The sequence below is a fragment of the Chrysemys picta genome, chromosome 12, assembly GCF_011386835.1.
Source record: "Chrysemys picta bellii isolate R12L10 chromosome 12, ASM1138683v2, whole genome shotgun sequence".
In the NCBI taxonomy this organism is placed as follows: Eukaryota; Metazoa; Chordata; order Testudines; family Emydidae; genus Chrysemys; species Chrysemys picta.
The window spans coordinates 13192338-13205667 of NC_088802.1; the positions used below are offsets into that span (position 1 = coordinate 13192338).

The 13330-nt window shown below is 47.2% G+C and overlaps 2 protein-coding genes across 5 annotated transcripts in view; both read right to left on the reverse strand.

Moving 5' to 3' along the window:
* The window catches only part of LOC101946744 (serine/threonine-protein phosphatase 1 regulatory subunit 10), a 345369-nt gene that overhangs the window by 322601 nt on the left and 9438 nt on the right, over positions 1 to 13330 (reverse strand). The window contains exons 1-2 of one of the 4 annotated variants that reach the window (XM_065564795.1): positions 7237 to 7405; positions 6617 to 6730 (exon numbers count right to left, since the gene is read on the reverse strand). The exons of the other annotated variants lie outside the window; for them this stretch is intronic. Of the exons in view, the coding sequence (XP_065420867.1) occupies positions 6617 to 6730; positions 7237 to 7390 (268 nt within the window). The 5' untranslated portion in view covers positions 7391 to 7405. Of the gene's footprint in view, positions 1 to 6616; positions 6731 to 7236; positions 7406 to 13330 lie in introns of those variants that run through there. 4 annotated transcript variants of the gene reach the window in all.
* The window catches only part of LOC112061375 (zinc finger protein 585A-like), a 145962-nt gene that overhangs the window by 19511 nt on the left and 113121 nt on the right, over positions 1 to 13330 (reverse strand). The gene's annotated exons all lie outside the window — the stretch shown is intronic.

Below are 13330 nucleotides of genomic sequence, written 5' to 3' on the forward strand. Positions count from 1 at the left end.
AAAACGTTTGAAGTGATAATCAAGCTAGCCCAGTACAGACAGTTTGATAATAAGTGTGAGAATACTGTCATTATGCAAGGCACTGCATTTAGCCGTATGGAATGGAAATCCATCAACCTCATGAAAAAACTCGTACAGATACAGACAGACATCATCTTCCTTTCCAAATGCAAGCAGATGGACATCATACCAAAAGGACTAAAGGTAAAAAATCCATTACAATCTACATATCACACAGACTATGCTGAGAGATTGTGTCACACACTCTCAAAGAAACTGCGAAACCACCTGATCAGCATCCTATACAGCAAACAGGGAAAGATTAAGAATGAGCTCTCAGAACTGGATACTCTCATAAGAAACCAACCTTCCACACAAACTTCCTCATGGATAGACTTTACAAAAACTAGACAAGCCATTTACAAGACAAACTTTGCCTCTCTACAAAGGAAAAAGGACACTAAACTATCTAAACTGCTACATGCCACAAGCAGCCACAACAGTAGTTCCCTTAACCCACCCAGCAATATTGTTAATCTTTCCAGCTATACTCTTAGCCCAGCAGAAGAGTCTGTCCTATCTCGGGGCCTCTCCTTTTGTCCCTCCAGACCCATGAATATGATACAGTTCTGCGGTGACCTAGAATCCTACTTTCGACGTCTCCGACTCAAAGAATATTTCCAACATACCTCTGAACAGCATACTAACCCACAGAATCCTCCCTACCAGCACTACAAAAAAAAGGATTCTGCATGGACTCCTCCGGACGGTCGAAACAACAGACTGGATTTCTACATAGATTGCTTCCGTCGACGTGCAAAGGCTGAAATTGTGGAAAAGCAACATCACTTGCCACATAACCTCAGCCATGTTGAACACAACGCCATCTACAGCCTCAGAAACAACCCTGACATCATAATCAAAAAGGCTGACAAAGGAGGTGCTGTCGTCATCATGAATAAATTGGAATATGACCAGGAGGCTGCTAGACAGCTCTCTAACACCACATTCTACAGGCCATTATCCTCTGATCCCACTGAGGATTACCTAAAGAAACTACACCATCTGCTAAAAAAACTCCCTGACAAAGCACAGGAACAAATCCGTACAGACACATGCCTAGAACCCCGACCAGGGGTATTCTATTTGCTACCCAAGATCCATAAACCTGGATATCCTGGACGCCCCATCATTTCAGGCATTGGCACCCTAACATCAGGCTTGTCTGGTTATGTAGACTCTGTCCTCAGACCCTGCGCTACCAGCACTCCCAGCTATCTTCGAGATACCACTGACTTCCTGAGGAAACTACAATCCATCGGTGATCTTCCAGAAAACACCATCCTGGCCACTATGGACGTAGAAGCCCTCTACACCAATATTCCACACAAAGATGGACTACAAGCTATCAGGAACAGTATCCCTGATAATGTCACAGCTAACCTGGTGGCTGAACTTTGTGATTTTGTCCTCACCCACAACTATTTCACATTTGGGGACAATATATACCTTCAAGTCAGCGGCACTGCTATGGGTACCCGCATGGCCCCATAATATGCCAACTTTTTTATGGCTGACTTAGAACAACGCTTCCTTAGCTCTCGTCCCCTAACGCCCCTACTCTACTTGCGCTACATTGATGACATCTTCATCATCTGGACCCATGGAAAAGAAGCCCTTGAGGAATTTCACCATGATTTCAATAATTTCCATCCCACCATCAACCTCAGCCTAGATCAATCCACACAAGCGGTCCATTTCCTGGACACTACTGTGCTAATAAGCGATGGTCACATCAATACCACCCTATACCGGAAACCTACTGACCGCTACACTTACCTACATGCCTCCAGCTTCCATCCAGGACACACCACACGATCCATTGTCTACAGCCAAGCTCTAAGATATAACCGCATTTGCTCCAATCCCTCGGATAGAGACAAGCACCTACAAGATCTCTATCAAGCATTCTTAAAACTACAATACCCACCTGCTGAAGTGAAAAAACAGATTGACAGAGCCAGACGAGTACCCAGAAGTCACCTCCTACAAGACAGGCCCAACAAAGAAAATAACAGAACACCACTAGCTGTCACCTTCAGCCCCCAACTAAAACCTCTCCAGCGCATCATCAGAGATCTACAACCTATCCTGAAAGATGATCCTTTACTCTCACAGATCTTGGGAGACAGACCTGTCCTCGCTTACAGACAACCCCCCAACCTAAAGCAAATACTCACCAGCAACCACACATCACTGAACAAAACCACTAACCCAGGAACCTATCCTTGTAACAAACCCCAATGCCAACTCTGTCCACATATCTATTCAAGTGACATCATCATAGGACCTAATCACATCAGCCATACCATCAGGGGCTCGTTCACCTGCACATCTACCAATGTGATATATGCCATCATGTGCCAGCAATGCCCCTCTGCCATGTACATTGGCCAAACCGGACAGTCTCTAAGCAAAAGAATTAATGGACACAAATCTGACATCAGGAATCAAAATACTCAAAAACCAGTGGGAGAACACTTTAACCTGTCTGGTCATTCAGTGACAGACCTGCGGGTGGCTATATTACAACAGAAAAACTTCAAAAACAGACTCCAAAGAGAGACTGCTGAGCTAGAATTGATATGCAAACTAGACACAATCAACTCCGGTTTGAATAAGGACTGGGAATGGCTGAGCCATTACAAACATTGACTCTATCTCCCCTTGTAAGTATTCTCACACTTATTATCAAACTGTCTGTACTGGGCTAGCTTGATTATCACTTCAAAAGTTTTTTTTCTCTTAATTAATTGGCCTCTCAGAGTTGGTAAGACAACTCCCACCTGTTTATGCTCTCTGTATGTGTGTATATATAACTCCTCAATATATGTTCCATTCTATATGCATCCGAAGAAGTGGGCTGTAGTCCATGAAAGCTTATGCTCTAATAAATTTGTTAGTCTCTAAGGTGCATCAAGTTAATGAATACTTCAGTTCTTACCCAAATACACGCTTACAGTCAATTCTTGTTAATGAAACTACGATTTATTAAAAGAAGAAAAGACAGTATTGACTAAAAGATCATTAAACATACAAAGGCGAATAGAGTCCTTAGGTCAGTTTCACCATAGAGATGGCAGGTTAGAATTGAAAAGAGTCCTTTTGATTCATTTCATCACGTTCTAGTCCAATGTCCAAATGTTCAAAATCAGGGCAGTCCAGAAGGGACTGGAGATCTCAGTCTTATGACTCAAACTCCCCCTGAATAAAGCTTAAGAAGAACTAAGATAAACGTATCAGGTCCCGAGAGTTTTTATAGAAACGTTTGCAGTCTCTCAGCAGCATGCAGTCCTTGGGTGAACAATAAGTTTTGGAAGTAACCTCTGATTTTGCAATCATCACAGATAATAAAACTACATGGATTAACATAAGGTAATTATCCATAGAGCCGTTCATAGACAGTTTACAACAAACTTTAAAGAGAGAGTTTAATCTAAATGTTAATATTTCCTTTTGACTTCGGAATTAACAAAATACAGTCCTAGACAGGAACTTTTTGATTACACTGTTAATCTGTAACAAGATACAGCTAAACAGAGACTACTAGGAAGCAACAGAGGGTCCTGTGGCACCTTTGAGACTAACAGAAGTACTGGGAGCATAAGCTTTCGTGGGTAAGATACAATCTGAAGAAGTGAGGTTCTTACTCACGAAAGCTTATGCTCCCAGTACTTCTGTTAGTCTCAAAGGTGCCACAGGACCCTCTGTTGCTTTTTACAGATTCAGACTAACACGGCTACCCCTCTGATACTAGAGACTACTAGAATTACTATCGTCTAGGGCTGTCAAGTGATTAACAAAATTAATTGTGATTAATCACGCTGTTAAACAATAATAAAAATACCATTTATTTAAATATTTTGGATGTTTTATACATACAAATGTAGAATTATGTACAAAAAATAACTGCATTCAAAAATAAAGCAACGTAAAACTTTAGAGCCTACAACTCCACTCAGTCCTACTTCTTGTTCAGTCAATCACTCAGAAAAACAAGTTTGATAACTATTTGCAGGAGATAATGCTGCCCACTGCTTTTTTACAATGTCACCTGAAAGTGAGAACAGGTGTTCTCGTCGCACTATTGCAGACAGCATCGCAAGATATTTATGTGCCTGATGCTCTAAAGAGTCATAGGTTCCTTCCTGCTTCAACCGCCATTCCAGAGGACATGCATCCATGCTAATGACGGGTTCTAATTGGTAACGATCCAAAGCAGCCCAGACTGACACATCCTCATTTTCATCAACTGAGACAGATGCCACCAGCAGAAGGTTTGTAAAACAGAACGGAGGACATACAATTCTCCTTCAAGGAGTTCAGTCACAAATTGAATTAATGCATTTTTTTTTAAAATGAGCATCGTCAGCATAGAAGCATGTCCACTGGAATAGTGGCTGAAGCATGAAGGGACATATGCATGTTTAGCATATCTTGCACATAAATACCTTGTATTGCCAGCTACAAACGTGAGATGCGAACACCTTCTCACACTTTCGGATGACATAATAAATTAGAAGCAAAGCAGCATTCTCTCTCGTAAATGTAAACAAACTTGTTTGTCCTAGCGAGTGGCAGAGAAAGAAGTAGCACTGAGTTGACTTCTAGGCTATACAGTTTTTAATTGCTTTATTTTTGAGTGCACTAATATCATTAAAATAATCTATGTTTCTAAGTTACACTTTCCTGATAAAGAGATTGCACTTCAGTACCTGTATGAGGTGAACTGAAAAATACTACTTCTGTTTTGCATGTTTACAGTACAAATATTTGTAATAAAAAATGTAAATTGAGCACTGTACACTTTCTCTTCTTTGTTGTGATGGAAATCAATATATATGAAAACGTAGAAAAACATCCAAAAACCATTTAACAAATTCCAGTTGGTATTCTATTGTTTAACAATGTGATTCATCGAGATTAATTTTTCTAATCACAATGAATTTTTTTGAGTTAATCACGTGACTTAACTGCAATTAATCAACAGCACTACTATCTTCTTCCAATTTTTTAACAACACCAGTTTACATTTCAAAGTTCTAGTCTTTGTTTCTTGGAACGGCGCCAAGTACTTTTACACACTTTTCTAACATGTTTCAAAAGGTTGAAGCTGGTCAATTAGCCTGCAAGGTTCTTAACTCTTTCGAGCCACATGTCACAGAAGTTTTGATCGTGTGTGAATTCTCCAATGTTTAATGAGGTGTGATCTCTGTGTATAACTTTTGCCACAGTCCAAGCACTTATGGAGTCTTGTGGATTCTCTGATGTAAAACAAGGACTGATCAGTTTCTGCTATGTTTTCCATAGTTTAAGCACTTGTGGGGTCTCTCACCTGTGTGGATTGCCCGATTTGAAATAAGTTTTGATCTCCATTTAAAACATCTTTCACAGGCTAAAGAATTATGGGGTCACTTCTCTGTGTGGATTCTGTGATGTATAACAAGGGATGACATCTATCTGAAACATTTTTCTATAGTCTATGCACTTGCACGGGTCCCTCTCATGCGTGGATTGCCTGATGTTTAGAAGGGCTGATCTGTTTCTGAAACCTTTTCCAGAGTCTTATGGTCTCTCTCTTTTATGGATTGCTTGATGTTTAACAAGGGCTGACCTCTGTATAAAACTGTTTGCACAGTCAAAGCACTTGCAAGGTCTCTCTCCACTGTGTATTCTCTGATGTATAAGAAGGTGTAATCTCTGCAGGAAACTTTTTCCACAGTCTAAGCATTTGTGGGGTCTCTCTCCGGTGTGCATTGCCGGATGTGTAATCAGGGCTGACCTCCAATTCAAACAATTCCTGCCCTCCAGGTACCGAGAGGATCTGTCTCCCATGTGGCTTCTCCCATGGTTAGCAAGATCTGAGCACTTATTGAAGTTTTCCCCACAGTCCAACCATTGAAGTGTTTTCTCTCCAGTATTTATTGCCTGAAGCGTAACAGAACCGAGGTATTCATAGCGTTTGTCTTCCTTGGGGGTTGTCTTCCTGGCTGTGGGATTCCTGTGTCCTTCCCCATATATAACAAATTCATCCATTTGCTCCCTTGAGTGGTTTCCCAGCAGACTCTTTGACCTCTGCCAATTTCCCCAGGCTTCTCCCTGTTCCAAGCACTGGGAAAAATTCCCTTCAGCTCTTCCCACAAAGGTCCCCTGTGCTTCCCCATGCCCAGAAACTTCCTGCTGTCGATTCCCATCCTTATTCTCACTCACTCTCTCATCACCTGCTGAGAGAGAGACAATTCAGACAGGAGTCATTGTGCTGAGGAGAAATCAAGAGGAATAGCACCAAGGGAAAACCCACCATACTAAAGCTGCACAGACAGAGCAATTGGATTCTGCTTCCACATCCCACCCAAACTTTTACAGAGAAGGAAAGTTGGGAAGGAAACTCCTGCAGTTAACAGGACACATTCGAAGCGATATCAGTGATATCTGCTGCCTGCAACCCTGCCCTGGATGCGATGAGGAAGGAACTGAGGGCACTTACTGATACCTCATTTTTGGGATTCTCAACTTTTTCCTTCATTCACCAGATGGTTTGTGTGTCAGTCCTCACCTGTGTGGGCGCCTCTCAGGATCTCTCTTCCCTCACAGGCCTGGAGATTGGGCACCCACGGCTCTTCCCCTTGTTCCAGCCGGGTGATCAGGTCAGGTTTGGGAAGGGGGAATCCTGTGCAGGGGGAGACATCAGACCAGATCAGGGTGTGTGGAGGACTGAGAGAGCGTCTCTCAGAAAGGACATTCCGTGAGCGGAACCTGTCCCTGTGCTGTGCTGGGGAATGTGGAATCTAAGAGGACGGGAACATGGTCACTGAGCCCCCTCGGGGGAGGAAGACATCTGGGGAGGTGAGGGGAATTGTGGTGCAGACCAAGCTCTAGTGTTAAACCCCTGCCTATTTCTAAACCTGCGGAACCCAGAGCCCTCCACCGGGCTGGAGCTGTTCTCAAGGAGAAGGGAGAAGAGGGATTATGTTTGTGACCAAGAAACAACACAGACAGGACAATACAAGGCTTATCCACCTAGCAAGCTAGCGGGGTTGGGTGGGGATGATTTAGTATGTGCCTTAGGGTTTGACTCCCTGGTCTCATTGGAGAGTGATGAGAGAAGAGCCTGACCAGTGTCAGACATACAGACCCCTCCAGCTTCCAATAACCAAGGGGCCAGGAAACCCTTACCCAGCGAGGTCACCGTCTCATAGTTCTCCCGCGTGACGTCCCTGTAGAGGGCTCCCTGAGCAGGGTCCAGCAGAGCCCCCTGCCCCTGGGTGAAATACACAGCCACCTCCTCAAAGGTCACCGGCACCTGAGACAACAAGAGTCCCCCACTCATCACCTGCTGCCGCAGCCACAATCCCGCTAGTCACAGGGGAGTAGGGCCAGAGAAGCAGAAACTTCCCCGCACCATGCTCAGAGCAGCCCTGGGAGAAAGAAAGAGGAATATCACCAAGGAAAAACCCAACATACTAAAGCTGCACAGACGGAGCAATTGAATTCTGCCTCCACTTCCCACCCAAAAATTCACAGAGAAGGAAACTGCTGATTGTAGCCCTGGCCTGGGTGAGATGAGATGAGGAAGAACCGAGGGCACCTACTGATAACACATTTTTGGGATTCTCCACTGTTTCCTTCATTCCCCAGATGGTTTCTGTGTCAGTCCTCATCTGTGTGGGCACCTCCCCAGGATCTCTCTTTCCTCACAGGCCTGGAGATCGGGCACCCATGGCTCTTCCCCTCATTCCAGACAGGTGATCAGGTCAGGTTTGGGAAGGGGGAATCCTGTGCAGGGAGTGAAATCAGACCAGATCAGAGTGTGTGGAGGATTGAGAGAGCATCTGTCAGAAAGGACATTCCATGGGTGGCACCTGTCTCTTTGCTGTGCTGGGAGAACATGGAATCCAAGAGGACGGGAACATGATCACTGAGCCCCATTGGGGGAGGCAGACATCTGGGTAGGTGAGGGGAATTGTGACAGCACCACTAGGAATTCCTAGGATCTGTGCTCTCTGAGGACCGTGCTGACGCACACCCAGCTATGGAGTTAGACCCTTGCCTATTTCTAAACTTGCGGAGCCCAGTGCCCTCTGCATGGCTGGAGCTGTTATCAAGGAGGGAGGTGAACAGGGATTTTGTGTGTGAATGAGAAACAGCACAGACAGGACAATACACAGCTTCTCCGCCTGGAAAGCTAGCAGGGGGTCAGGTGGGGATCATTTAGTATATCTCATAGGTTTTGACACTCTGGTCTCACTAGAGTGTACAGAGATGCAAGTCTCTCTCACATGGGAGTTGTGCATTACATAGCTCATTCCCCTCCAATCTAACTGACCAGGGAAGAACCTGACCAGAGTCACACATTCAGACCCCACAGCTTCTAATAACCGAGGGGATGGGAATCCCTTACCCAGCGAGGTCACAGTCTCATAGTTCTCCTGCATGACGTCCCTGTAGAGGGCTCTCTGAGTCGGGTCCAGCAGAGCCCACTGCCCCTGGGTGAAATACACAGCCACCTCCTCCAAGGTCACCAGGCCCTGAAACAACAAAGTTTTCAGAGTGGAAGCCATGTTAGTCTGTAGCAGCAAAAAGAACGAGGTGTACTTGTGGCACCTTAGAAACTAACAAATTTATTTGAGCATAAGCTTTTGTGGGCTAAATCCCGCTTCATCAGATGCGTGCAGTGGAAAATACAGAAGGAAGATTAGATAGACAGATAGATAGATAGACTGTGACAAAGCTCTGTCCTTAACTCCATGGGTCCTCCGTTTCCTGGCAGATTTTGCTAGCCTCAGAGGCTCACCGTGACTCTCCACGTAGCCCTTCTCTCTCTAGAGACATGAGTCACAGCTTACTCAGCCATTTTCATTATAAGCCAACAAGGAAGTTGAGGAGAAGCAACCCTTCTATAGCTCCTAACACTCATATCTCACTGACTAACTGGGAGGCTTTTAACTAGTTCCAGAGAGCCCTTGATTGGCTTCAGGTGTCCCAATCAATCTAGCTATCTCCACTGCCTTCTAGAAGGATCTTAATTGGCCCCAGGTGTCTTGATTAACCTGGAGCAACTGCCATTTGGTTACCATGGTACCAGGGATTTGTTTAGCCTGGGGCTAACATACCTGTTCCTCAGTACTTTACTGTAGCCATCTGGCCTTGCCCCCTCACAATACAGAGAACATGAAAAAATGGGGGTTGCCGTACTAATTCTAATGAGACTAATCAATTAAGGTGTACTATTATCAGCAGGAGAAAAAAATCTTTTGTAGTGATAATGAGTATGGCCCATTTCAAACAGTTGACAAGAAGGTGTGAGTAACAGTAGCGGGAAACTTAGCGTCGGGAAATAGATTACAGTTTGTGTAATGACCCAGCCACTCGCAGTCTTTATTCAAGCATAATTTAATGGTTTCCAGTTTGCAAATTAATTCCAATTCTGCAGTTTCTCATTGGAGTCTGTTTTTGAAGTTTTTTGTTGAATAATGGCGACTTTTAGGTCTGTAATTGAGTGTCCAGGGAGGGTGAAGTGTTCTCCGACTGGTTTTTGAATGTTATAATGCTTGACTTCAATTTGTGTCCATTTATTCTTTTGCTAGGAGACTGTCCAGTTTGGCCAATATACATGGCAGAGGGGCATTGCTGGCACATGATGGCATATATCACATTGGTAGATGTGCAGTTGAATGAGTCTCTGATAGTGTGGCTGATGTAATTAGGTCCTATGATGGTGTCCCTTAAATAGATATGTGGATAGAGTTGGAAACTGGCTTTGTTGCAAGGATAGGTTCCTGGGTTAGTGTTTTTGTTGTCTGGTTTCTGGTGAGTATTTGCTTCAGGTTGGGGGGCTGTTTGTAAGTGAGGACTGGCCTGTCTCCCAAGATCTGTGAGAGTGAGGGATCATTCTTCTGGATAGGTTGTAGATCCTTGATGATGCGCTGGAGAGGTTTTAGTTGGTGGCTGAAGGTGCCTGCCTCACCTGCGGGCTCCCCTTCCACTCTCCTGTGTGGCAAAGACCTTATAACCCCAACAAGGCTGGGCCCAGGCTTCCTGAGGGGCTTGCCCCCCAACCTGGTTGTGACCACTCAGGACATGGGCTAGAGCGTCCCCACTCCGAGTCCTTTGTCCGCTCTGGACGCTTCCCTGACCTCTTCCCTGACCATTGTCTATAGTTCAGAACAAATGCAATTTACAAAACAGCAATTAATAAAATAAATAGGGACACAATCGGAAAGGCAAAAGGAAAATTCTTAGCCCCATTCTGCAGGGCCAGATGAACTTTTCATGGGGACGGTGCCAAACATACTTGTGGGCCCGCACGGGGCAAGGTGCAGGGGGTGGAATGGTCAGTCTCCAGAGTGAAGGGCGGGCTGGGCACAATGAGGCAGGAGCGGCCCCACTCTATACAGCCCAGCAGAGGGCGATATTTACAAACCAGCCCAGCGCTGTGCTGCCAGTGTTCCCCTTACCTTTGCAGATTCCCCTTATCTTACCTTACCTTACCTGCCCAGAGCCCCATTCTTGTGCCAGCACCCCCCACCCATACACCTCCCCACTGCCCACCTCCTTCCTCAGTCCCACCATCACAGCAGCACAGCACCCATATTCCTGAGGGGATTCTGCACCAAACAATTAAAAATTCTGCACACACTATTTTAAAATTCTGCACATTTTATTTGTCAGTAAATAAATGTGGAGGCTCCAACACGGCAGTGGGGAGCAAAGGCCACTGGTTGCATGGAGGTGGGAGATCACCATGCAGCCTCCCCCCACCCCACCGCACCCTGGGACAGGGACTCGGCAGTGAGGCTGCACCTGACCCTGACACAGCGCAAAGGCCAGGCCTGCCCCAGAAACACCCTGGGGCCCTGCCCCCCTGTGCCAGGCGCACCAGGTGTGGGTGAGCAGGCTCAGCCCAGCAGCAGGATCCGAGTGGAGAGGGACTTAGTGTGGGGAGATCCAGTGGGGGTAAGAGAGTTCTCTGTGGGGCAAACTGGGTGTGGGCGGCTCAGTGGGAGATCTGGATGCAGAGAAGCTCATTGAGTGGTTCCAGGTGCAGGGGCAATGGGACTCTGCAGGGGATCCAGGTGAAGGTGTTTGGGGCTCAGCAGGGGGGTCTACATGTAGAAGAGGTGGGGTTCATTTGGATGGGGGTCCAGGTGCAGTTGGTTGGGGCTCAGTGGGGAGGGTGACTGGGGGGATCATCGGGGTGGTACAGATGCATGGGAGGTGGGGCTTGTCAGGGTGAGGGTTCGATGGGCCTGCTTAACAGGGGAGCCCAGCTTCTGTCAAGGGGATGCCACATGCTGGGCTCCAGCTTCCCTCCCTGCTCCCGCTTCCCCTATTCCCTTCTCGTCCCCATCCCATGCCCCTTGCCCACCACTCCATCTTCTCCCCATCTCACTCCCATCCTTCCCCCCTGCATCTTTCCCCCTGCCCACTCTTCCCCTTTTGGCAAGAAGAGCCGTTCTCCTCCCCAGCTGCTCCTCACTCTTTGTCTGCCCCTTGCACGTATGCCCTGCTCTCCCCAGGTGTGTCCATCTCTCACTGCAAGCCTGAGAGCCCTGCTGCTGGAGCAGGCTGACAGCTGGCAGGGATGCTACGGAAACAGGGGCTCAAACTCTGCTCTGAATATCAGCAACTCCTCAGCGTCCAACTCTGCAATTGGCTCTCCGGGTGGAAGGGACTCGGCTGAGCGCCTGTGTACAGATCTTTGCGTGGGGCGAGCAGACGCGTCCCGTCCCGTCGTAAACTGAGAACATGGACAGGATGCCTCCCAGGCACCCCTAAGTCGCAGCACCGACCTCTGTCCCTCCCACTGGTTCACAGGGGGACTGGTGGTCCCGGCACCAAACACATTCCTGTCTCCAAGCAAAATTGTGTGTCTGGCATTTCAGGCAGTCCCAGTCCCCTGGCCTCCTGGGCCACTTTCCCCCTCATCTGGTAAGATCCTGCATAGTCAGTTGAGCCTGCAGTCTCTGCAACTTTGCTCTATAATTGCCCCACTCATCCCTGACTAACCCCCGCCCCAAAGCTACGGCCTCTCCCTCTCCCTCCTCCCTTCCGGGCTGATCCACCCCTTTCCACCTTGTACTGATCCCCTGCAATAACAACATGGACTGGCTCTCCCCGCTGATGCATCTGCCTCCACACATCTGCCTGTTCCAGAAACTGGGGTAGCTGATTGGGAGCAAGTTCAGAATGCTGCAAACTTAAATGCCCCAAACTGCAGACAGTTCAGCTCCAACTATTTCTCCAGCAATTCCACACCCCTACCATGCTCTACACCCCCACCAGGACCTGGTGCCCCTGTCTGGGATATCCCCCATGGACCGTCCTGGGGATGCACCCAGCACCGGGCCCATGACTGTATGCAATTAAGTGTATCCCGCCCTGTTTCCCCAGGGATTCGCTTCATCTTATTCATCCCCGCAGTATGAGAGTGCACCCCAAACAACACTTTTGCCACCTGTCCGGGGATTAGAAATGGGTGTGCCAGTCCTGCCACATCGATTCCTAAGGTGCCCCGTCCCAAAAGACTATGCCATATGATCACCTGATCCTCACCAGTTAGATCCTCCATTTCCCTGCCTACTTCCACTAGCCACAGCACAAACTGATCCCAATCCTCCCAGGGTACCTTTCCCAAACAGCCCAGTAATGTCTCCCGGTCCTTCAGGGAAAAGGGGCGGATTTCTGCCGGTTCTACTTCTTGTGGGGCATGGTCCCCTCACCCTGCAACTGGGGCCACTATTCCTGCCTCCTGCAGTTCCTCCCGGGTAGCCTCTCTCGCGGCGGCTGTAACAGTGGATCGCCGGCTTACAACGTCCACTGGCAGTGGTGGGTACAGTGTTTTTTCAGGGTAGGGTGGTGGAGGTGTTTCCATCAGCTCCATTAGTGGGGTGGATGATTTGGGGCTCCAAATCCATTGCCCCAATGTTTACATTGATACAATTCCTCCTCTAAGTCTCCTACTCTTCCCAGCAGTTCCTCTCTCTCTCTCTCCAGATTGCCTGACAAGACTCCTTTATCCGTGCAGCATCCCGTGCTTTCAAATCCGGTACCTCTGCCGCTAACACGGATTTTTCTGTTAAAATCCATTGCTGTTCCACAATGTTCCAAAGCCTTAATGTGTTGGAGGAGATCGGCTTCCCTTTTTACCCAGTATGCCATCCCAGCACACAAACCTTGTAATACCATTCCCTTTTTCCTACACTCCTTTCCCTTGGGGTCTCCCAAAACCACCCCCATCTCCTTCTCAAACTCATCCCAGGTAGACCCC